The sequence below is a fragment of the Bidens hawaiensis genome, unplaced genomic scaffold (assembly GCF_021521415.1).
Source record: "Bidens hawaiensis isolate Kalapana, Puna unplaced genomic scaffold, B.hawaiensis_p1.1 tig00051428_1, whole genome shotgun sequence".
NCBI classification, from domain to species: Eukaryota; Viridiplantae; Streptophyta; class Magnoliopsida; order Asterales; family Asteraceae; genus Bidens; species Bidens hawaiensis.
The window spans coordinates 58,872-69,216 of record NW_027499225.1 but is presented as its reverse complement, the minus strand read 5'-3'; the positions used below and the strand labels follow the sequence as shown (position 1 = coordinate 69,216).

At 31.1% G+C, this 10,345-nt stretch overlaps 1 protein-coding gene across 1 annotated transcript; it reads right to left on the bottom strand.

The window, feature by feature from the left end:
• Nucleotides 1–1,966: 1,966 nt before the first annotated feature.
• Nucleotides 1,967–6,547, bottom strand: LOC143599047 (putative protein phosphatase 2C 10). Its single transcript, XM_077077109.1, has 5 exons — nucleotides 5,930–6,547; nucleotides 4,521–4,760; nucleotides 3,545–3,821; nucleotides 2,422–2,576; nucleotides 1,967–2,332 (listed from the first exon to the last, which is right to left on the bottom strand). The coding sequence occupies exons 1-5, from the start codon at nucleotides 5,951–5,953 to the stop codon at nucleotides 2,195–2,197; spliced, it is 834 nt and encodes a 277-aa protein (XP_076933224.1). The 5' UTR covers nucleotides 5,954–6,547; the 3' UTR covers nucleotides 1,967–2,194.
• Between the last annotated feature and the right edge of the window lie 3,798 nt (nucleotides 6,548–10,345).

The following is a 10,345-nucleotide window of genomic DNA, read 5'->3' as shown; positions in this document are numbered from 1 at the left end:
GGTAAGGATATAACAAAATTTATTTAACCAAAATGTGCAAACCTTTTAATTATATTCTAACTACATAAATATAAAAAGAATAGAAATTAATATAAAAAGATGAGTGATTAGAATTTGATCATTTGATTAATAGTCATTTAATGATATGATGAAATATGTCTCTTTATAATTACAATGAATAATATAATTACAATGAATAATGATATGATGAAATAGAAACCGTGTATTACACGGGATAAATTAATATAATTACAATGAATAATTTAATACAAATAAAAAAAATAATTAAGTCTCTTTATATTATGTAAAAAGATGTATTACAAATATATTCGTTTTATCTCATCAAATATATTTGAATTTTAAATCAAGAATAAGTTATTCTATCATCGGTATACAATTGTATATTATGTTTAAAATAATATAATATGGCATAAATAATTCAATAAATAGAAATTGACCAATTAATACGATATATTGAATTTATAATCAATACTATATTTAGAACCAAGATTTTTTTCTTTTCCATCAATAGGAGATAAGTGATTTTGACGGAAATTTGATAGTAAAAATTAACCTCATAATGACATGTGTCCAGAATTATTTTCTTTTATTAGTATAGATAGATACTTCATAGATGACGAAATTTGTTTTCACTTTAACAGTGGTTTTCTTTTCTTACAAAAATAGTTAATAAATTACTCTTTTTTCCTTTAACTTAGTCCACTAATTATCACGTATGTATTTTTTTTTCTACTTATCAAAAGCTATAAGTTTTTAAAAATTTTATTGTAGTTGTGTTTTTTTAGAAATGTTGTATGTTTTAAATATAATTTTAAAGTGTGTTTTTATCTAATACTTTTTTTTTTATTATTTAATTTAGTTTGTATATACATAATATAAAATAATTCATTATAAAATATATAAACTGTTATAAGTTAAATAAGGGTAAAAGTAGGTAATGAGGTACAAACCGTTAAAATCACACCATATTGATCCATCCACCCAACCCAATCACACCATATCGATCCATCCACCTGACCAATTTGGTTTGTTGTTCTTCAAAACTACTTATGATAAAGCTGCTGGTTTGCTGTTCTCATGCATGATGTTGACGCTTCAAATAAAGTTGCAGGTTGTTGAGTGTTCCAGTAAGCTTTTTAAGTTGCAACTTCGAATAAAGCTGCATGTTGTTGAGTGTTCCCGTAAATTTTTAAGTTTGTATTATTCTTATGTCTGATGTTGACGCTTCAAATAAAGTTGCAGTTGTTGAGTGGTCCAGCAAGATTTTTATGTTGCAGCTTCAAATAAAGCTGCTGGTTGTTGAGTATTCCAGTAAAAGTTTTAAGTTTGTATTATTCTTTTGTATAATATTGACGCTTCGAATAATTTTATCAATTGGAGTGGTGTTGTAACGGTGGTTTTCTTTTCTAATAAAAATAGTTATCAAATTGCCTTTCTTTTTCTTTAACTTAATCCACTAATTATCACTTGTGTGTTTTTTTTCTTTCTATTTATCAAAAGTTGCACATTTTTAAAATTTTTATTGTAGGTGTGTTTTTTAGAAATGCTATATGTTTTCAATGTAATTTTAAAGTGTGTTTTTTATCTAGTAATTTTTTTTCTTGTGTAATAAATATTATGTGTGTTTTATTATTTTAATTTATTTTGTATATACATAATATAAAATAGTTCAATATACAATATATAAATTGTTATAAATTAAATAAGAGAAAAAGTAGATAATGAGGTACAAACCGTTAAAATCACACCATATTAATCTATCCACCAAACCCAATCACATCGTATGGTTTGTTGTTCTTCAAAAACTACGTCTGATAAATAATTTTCATAAAAACCAGACGAACCGGATAGCGAAACCAAACATAGAGATTTTTCATTCCAAGATCCAAACAAGCCAACCAAATCTCTTCATAATTTTACAACAATCAAGTCAACAAAACACCAATAAGGGTCCAATGTACATAACATATCAACTATTCAACTATATTTTCTTCACCAAACTAGCAAACTCACAACTCGGGTTTATTTTCTCGTCGTTATTTAAGTTTTTCTTTACATAGAATTCGTGCAATTCTTTTCTAATTTTCATTTTACAGTCCGTTTGCAGTGATCAAACGGACCCACAAAATGAAATTAAAAAAAGATATAAAACGATTAAAGATACAAAAGAATCTTACCTAAATCTAACTACCACACACGATATGTCATCTTTACTGTCTCGTTTCAAAGCTTCCGCTACTAACTGCTTAGCAGCCTTCTGAGGGTCCCGGATTTTTCTTGCAATATCTATTGCTTCTTGATTATCCATAACCTCGATTAATTTAATAAAAAAAATAATTAATAACCATACAAATGCTATAAAAGAATGTTGACATGATGTGTTAATAATCAAATTGTTACCTTCCAAAGACCGTCACTTGCCAACACAAGAAGATCAGTTTTGGTATCTACAAGCGTATCTTGAATAGCAGGGTCGGATCTCAAATGGGATTTTAGGCTTTTGTCTCCAAATGCACGCGATACTGCTAGTTGTCCGTTCACTCGAGGGACATCACCTGAAAAAAGTCAAAAACAATATAAAAAAAAATATATGCAAATAAAGAATACTAAAAATAAATAAATAAGGCTAATAAAGAAACATTAAAACAACGATTTGTTGTTTTGACCGGGCCCACACTGGCTTCACAGTACAATTACCAATGTTGTGTAATATATTACTAATACAATTATTATTGTTATTATATTATTCTTATTTAGGGTGAAGTTAAAATACAAAGGGAAGACAAAAATAAGAAGTGTGAGAAGGATTTGTGACCACACAAAAACCCCTTAAAAATAAATTCAAAAAAATCATAAAAAAATCATAACTAAAAATATAAATAAAAAACGAAAAAATTTATAAAACTAAAATGTTTCCGCCATCATTCCCTTTCAAAAAAAAATGACGAAAAGACACAATGCCGAGATCAAAGACACAATGACGAAAATGAACAAAAGACAGAATTATAACTAAAAAAAGACACGGTAAATCACAAAATATAACACAATGCCGAACAAAATTTAACACAATGTTGAGTAATATAACACAATATAAATAAAAAAAGACACAATCAATGACGAAAATAAACACAAAACATAATAATAAACAAAAAGACACAACGACTTTTTTCATTTACCATTCTGTTTTTTTTATGAGAACAAGAAAGACGGTGGAAACATTTTTATGTTTTTACTTTTTTTGTTTTTTTTATTAAATTTTGAGTTATGATTTTTTTTTATTTTTTTAGGGTTTTTTTTTGTGGCTACAAATCCGTCTCATTTTTGTTTCCCTTTGTAGAATAACTTGACCTATTATTATATTATTCTTACTATTTTACAACATAAGTTCTTAAAATCATAGTTTCTTCAAACTTGTTCATAAATTTTGTTTTTTTACATAATCAAAATTTTTAAAATTGTGACATCTTATGTGGCAGCAGACATGTCATCAACGACACTCACGAAAAAGTCAACAAAGTCAAACCTGGCATATTCGAGACAAACCCGCCTTTATGCTCAATACTGACTCTTTCTGTACTCGGTTCATGATCGGTACTCAACTGTATAGCTTCACCGCCTTTCGAAATAACCGCTCGAGAATCACCTAGATTTGCAACCCATAACCGTTGACCGTTTATAAGAACAGCTGTCACTGAGGTTGACCCGCCTTGTCCCAAGTCCGAATCGTGTGAAAGAATTGACGCGTCCGTTTTCTCATACGCTTTAGTTATCGCTCTCTTTGGGTCAACCCAAAACTCGCTCTGTAACATTAGGTCAAAGTCAAACATATGAATCATCTCCAAAACCGCTCGATTTTGCATAATGCATCTATTTTCGAAAACACAAGAATGATAACTTGTTTGCAACTATAAGCAAAATGTGTTAACTTGAAAACTTATTACTCGTGCGATATTAGAGCCTCTAAAGTCTAAAAGCTCGAATCGAGCCAAGCTTAAACGAGCTCAAGCTAAAAATAAGCTTGTTTAGTAACAAGTCTGAGCCCGAGCTTCACTTATCAAGCTCGAGCTAACGAGCCTATTTTATATATTATGTTACAAATGAATTTATAATTAAAACATATATAAAAATAACTAAGAAATGTAAAAAAATTAATTAGTAAATAATGAACAAGCTGAGATCGAGTTCAAAAAACTTCTCACGAGCTGAGTTCGAGCCTAGTCGAGCTTGGGCTCAGCTAGGCTTGTTTACACTTTACACCCCATATGATGATCCGGTTACTTATAAATGAGTTGATTTGAGTTACATTCTCACTAATAAGTCAAACACGTAAAATAAAAAAATATATACCAAAAGGTAAACGGATCAAGAGGGTAAAACGAGCTTAAAGTCACTCAAAGTGTATTTTAAAAACATGGAATTATCCCTTTTGACCTAAAAGCATTTTGACCCGTTATCTAACCCGGCCACTATAAAATCACACATTAGTAACAAGTACCAACCTCGGCCAAGATGTTATCGTACAAATGTTTTTGAAGATAAAAAGGCACGCGATCTCCCGAATGGCCATCGTAAATGGCAAAAAGCCCGAGTTCGTGTTCATCTATTTCCACAAACCTAGCAACATGATAATCCTCCATAGGATGATTAGCTTTTCCTTTGACTAACTCAAACCCGAACTTGATACCACCCTCATTGTTCTTCCCCTTACCGGAGCTATACGATGACGGGCCTCTTCTAAACTATGTACACAAACACAAACCAAAAATTATAATTTTCAGATTATTATTATTGGTAAAAAAACTAAAAATAACTAACAACTTCTGCAAAACCATGGTTTAAAAAGTCAACAAAAGTCACTCTTCAAGATAAAATTTTGATGGTTACAAGAATTCAAGAAATATAACTACTTTTGATCATCCAAATGATTTATTAATAAAAATGATATGTACAAATAAATCAAGTAATCATCAAGCAAACTCAGCATAGAATTACATTTAAAACACATAAAGATACAAACTTTCCAACAATTGATCATCTAAAAGCTATGTCACAAGACAGATAACTGTTAAAATAATTACCTGCAAACAGCATAATTTTCCATCAAATAATCTGCAGACACGAAACGATCTTTAACATCCATCAAATAAAGAACATAAGTTTTCGAAACAAATGATCGGAACCTTGTTATTACTATTGGTAAAAACCAAAAAATAACCAACTAATAATTTCTTCAAAATTCAATCATTGTTACAGAATAAAACATTTTTTACAAGAATATGATCAGTGTTCAATATAGCAGCAGCCATGTTTTAAAAAGTCAATAAAAGTCACTCTTCAAGATAAGCTTTAATTGGTTAAAAGAAATCAAGAAACACAGCTACTTTTGATCATCCAAATGACTTATTAATAAAAATGATACAACAAATAAATCAAGTAATGATCAAGCAAACCCATGTTTAAATTATACTTAAAACACATAAAAATACAAACTTTTTATAATTAAACATCTAAAAACTATGCAACAAGAACACTTAACTGTTAAAATAATTACCTGCAAAATCCAATCATTGTTACAAAATATAACATATTTTTTACACGAATATGATCAATGTTCAATTTATCAGCAACCATGTTTTAAAAAGTCAACAAAAGTCACTCTTCAAGATAAGCTTTTAATGGTTATAAGAAATCAAGAAACACAACTACTTTTGATCATCTAAATGACTTTATTAATAAAAATGATATATACAACTAAATCAAGTAATGATCAAGCAAACCCATGTTTAAATTATACTTAAAACACATAAAAATACAAACTTTACAACAATTAATCATCTAAAAACTATGTAACAAGAAAAATTAACTTAAAATAATAATAATAATAATAATAATAATAATAAATAAATACCTGCAAACAGCATAAGCTTTCCATCAAATAATCTTTCAGACACTTTGAAGCTGAACCCAGTAATAAAAAACTAAACTTTATCAAATTTACCAACTAAATAATAAAAAACCCCAAATTTTATAAAAATCCTAAATAATTTCAAGATTTCAAGAAATTGTTTGCTTCCAAGAAACAATTATGATAAAGAAAGGATGGTGTCAATTTTGTAGTCAATATTAATTCAAGATTTGAGGGTTAATTTGGGTATAAATAAATATATAAATAGTTATAAAAAGTTTCAATTTTTCTATATGCATTCATTGTAGAAGACCAATTCTAGCTTGACTTCAGATGTTTGTTGACCAATTCCGCGTGAAATGTTTTTTCGTATAATTACCATTTTGACCTTTCTTTATTTAGGCATTGTAGAGTCGTAACGAACCGAGCCTGAGCTTGACTAGACTAGGCTAGGCTCGATCGCGGCTTATTTTGACTTACGAGAGCTTGAACTCAAGTTTTCTTGTTTTGAGCTTTTTTTTATATTTTGAAAGTTTGAGCTCGGCTCGTAGTCGTTTACTCGTTTTAAACTCGGGGTTGGCTCAGGGGATTTATTATTTATATAATTACAATTATATACATTGTTATTTATTTTTATATATTTACATAAAAAACTCGAATGAACATAAGCTCGAATCTGGCTCGTGTATGTATCTTAAACGAGACAAAGCTCTGCTCGAGCTTGGCTTTGCAGTCAGTGGCGAACCAGGAAAAAAATTCACAGGGTTCGATAGAGGGTTGGTGCCAAAATTTTATAAGGCAATCAAGATTTTAACATATATATATATATACACACGCACCTTAAATTTATTTATTTTACGGGGATCAGCCGGCATATACACCTTTGGTCTGGGTCCACCACTGTGTGCAGTGTGAAACAATATATAGAAGTTCAAAAGAGTTAAAACCTATAAATACTCTTGTTAAGGCTAGACAAGCCTAAACAATATTCACATACAAAGCTTGAGATTGGGCTCGATAACTAAACGAGTTTTATATGAGGCTCGATTTGTGTCGAGCTTTTTATTGATCAAATCTCAAGTAGCTCACGAGCGGCTCGACTCATTTAGATATCTAATAGGGAGCATTGTTGGGCTTCGATGATTGTTAATATATTATATCTTAATTTTAATAATAATTATAAAATACTTGATGGCATTATAGATAGATATATGTAAAACATTGCATATGATATGGTTACGACCAAACTGAAGAATAAATGAAAAGATCGGACCGAATAATTAATTTGGTTATATGAAGACTATTTAGCATAACTTATACCTAATAAATACACCAATAAATAAATTAAATTAATTCTACTAAATATGTGAATTATTTTTAACTAGTACTTTTACCGGCGCGTTGCGCCGGGACAGGTTGGTAAAACCCAAACGTTGTCGGTCCCAAGCGATGATATCGTAAGTCGACGCAAATTCAGCCGGTTTCGGTTACGTGCGTTATTTTACTGGAACTACAACAAATAATAATAAAAATTATAAAAACTGAGGTGGGCCAATGGGGTGGTGTAGGCCGGTATAACTCGATGTCAATCTCGGGAGTTGAGGCGGTGAGTCTACGCAAGTCTGATCGGTTTCCGACACGTTCGGTATGGTACCAGAACTAAAACATAAAAAAAACAAAATCGACATTTGGTTGGCTTTCGTCATGTTCGTTACGACGGTGGTGGATCAGTGAAACCCATGCGCTGTAAAATAGGAGCTTTGTCGGTCCCAGTCGTGTAGTGGTGTGTCGGCGCGAATTTGGTCATTTTCGGTGTCATTCGTTATGGTAACGAAACTAAAACCCCAGTGTTGTAGGTACCATGTTTCGCGGCGGTGAGCCGACAAAACCATAACATTTTTAGTCCTGGGCGTTGCGATAGCGAGTCGACACAAATTCGGTTGATTTCGTTTACATTCTTTACGGTACTGGAACTAAAACAAAAAAGCTCGATTACACCCGGGTGTTGGTAAAACCCGAGCGTTGTCGATACTAGGCGTTGCGACGGTGAGTTGGTAAAACCCGAACGGTGAATCGACACAAGTAACCATTTAATAATTAAAAATAAAAAAACAAATTATTTAGCCAATCTCACGATGTCAAATAAACCAATAATACTCTTGCTTCGTCAAACTTATCTTTTATATTATATAATAATAGATAGTAGTGACTCAAGTTGAAATTTGTAATGATTAAGAGAGATTAACAATCGGTATAAATCAAGCTATAAACATGTTAATCATGTTGTTGTGTTGTGAAAGATACGCTAACGAGTTAACAAGTTGAGCGGTTTAACTAAACATGCTCATTTAAATAACAGATAAGACGTAACAACCTAAAATTAATTATTTTAGTATCACGTTAGAAAAATGTCAAAAATCATCCGGTTTCGCAATGGACTTCTCCGTTGTTTGTTCCTCAAATGCTCATTACACACCACAATCACTCTATAATTAATAATAAGAGTAAATTATGGTTAATTCTCAGTTTTAAGTTTTTTTTTTCTTTGCCGCTTCAGTAGAAGACACTAACACCGTTAGAATTATGTTGTTATGTGTGTATGAATTTACAAAACAAGATCATAAACTTGAAACATAAGCCATAAAGATAAGTGTTGTCATTTGTTTAATTAGAGTTAGAGTTGATCACATTTTTATTCTCTGTGTTTTTTGTAAGTTATGAAAATATACCCAAAAAAATGCAATTCTCTCTTATGTGCTCTCCATGTCTATCTATCAACTATTATCTATCTCTAAGTCTCTAGATCTACTTCACTTAGCTTAAAGGTATTTCTCTCTTAGTTACAATAGTAGTCTATCTTCACTATTGAAAAAATCATTAGCCACCAACCAAAAACAATAGAAACATATTAAAAACTAATGTATAAACATGTGATAAAGAGTTTATGGGACTAAATATGTGGATAATGATCAATTAACACCCCCCCCCCAAGTAATTATGATCAATTACCTCTCTTGATTGTTGTTCTTGTCTTGTCGGATTACCTGGGCTTCCAGGTCCTTGTTGTTCGTATCTAGTTGAATAAGTTGTTGTGCTTTCGTGTTGTTTTGTTTATCTTCGGTGATCGTTAACTTCAACCCGAGGATAAAGAAATACATAACTTCTATCCCAATGGATAGTTTGATGACTGAATACACAAATAAGTTGAGGTTTTCGGGTACGAATAATACCAACACAAGCGAGAGAGGTACAAGACAATGCCCAAAGTAAGTGAAAATAATGAGTGAACTCTTGTGGAGGTTCTTGTCATCATCATCATCATCAAAACACAAATATGCAATTGCGAACGCTAGGAACAAACTCGGCATCCAGATACACCACCAGATGTCGTCTTTGTGTGAACGAGCTAGCACCATCATTAAGTTGAAAGGAGCAACATACGCCAAGACGATATCAATAAATTTCATAATGTTTTTGGTCATAGGCGGGTGCTTTGTACAAAACAAAAGCACGGATGTGATTTCAACGGCAAATAATGCAACAATTGCAATGATCACAAACACTCCGTTTCCGTTAACTTGAAAAGCAGATAGATTTTTGTTTGTCATTTCAGTTCGGATAGCCAGTAATGCCGCCATGAAGCATATGCGATGCGAAGATAGAACTGGCACCAGAATACTAAAACAAAACAAAAACACGTAGAGGATAATTAATGAAGGAAATTACTCTAGATTAACCTTATACTATGAGCCAAAACCGAACTTACCGTGAACTGGAATATGATGGCCGCGATGACTCTTCCATGCGAGCTTCAAAACCTAACACCAAACAAAATAAAAAAAAAATCCACGCATGAACATTTAGATAATATATATATTTACTGTAGCTTAACTGCTTAACGTACAATAGTCGCTCAAAGACAAAAATACTAAAACGCTCAGCCAAAACCCTAAAACGCTCAAAACCGGTTTTCGTGAAGAATAGTAAAAAAAATGATCGATTAACGATCTAAAACTGTTTATTTCGATGAACCAATGATTAATTGGATATGTATTGATGATTTCATGGATCGATTTCATGAATATAAGTATTCTTATACCTAACATACGTTAAGCAATTATTGTATTCTATCTTTTCTCTATATGACTATATAGCAGTTGTATTGATCTTAAGCCTACCTTGAATCGGCCCTGATTGGATTAAAATCATTTAGAACTCCCGAAGAAAATAGAAGAAGATGAGGAAAAACCAAAGCAAACTAAACTAAACTGATTATTAATTTGTTTGATAAAAAAACCTAATACATCCAAAACAAATTAACTAAGCCGCACGCATATATATAAATAAAGGCCCACAAGACCTAGCTAATCCTAGTTAAACTTAAATTCCAATTCAAACTAAAGGATAAACCAAACCATA

Bases quoted from the DNA above. Each gene is read 5' to 3' on its own strand.
- LOC143599047 (XM_077077109.1), bottom strand. From the start codon at position 5,953: ATGGAAAGCTTATGCTGTTTGCAG. The intron at 4,761-5,929 runs GTATTTATTTAT...TTGTGTACATAG, and splicing joins AAAGCTTATGCTGTTTGCAG to TTTAGAAGAGGCCCGTCATC. The intron at 3,822-4,520 runs GTTGGTACTTGT...CTAATGTTACAG, and splicing joins ACGATAACATCTTGGCCGAG to AGCGAGTTTTGGGTTGACCC.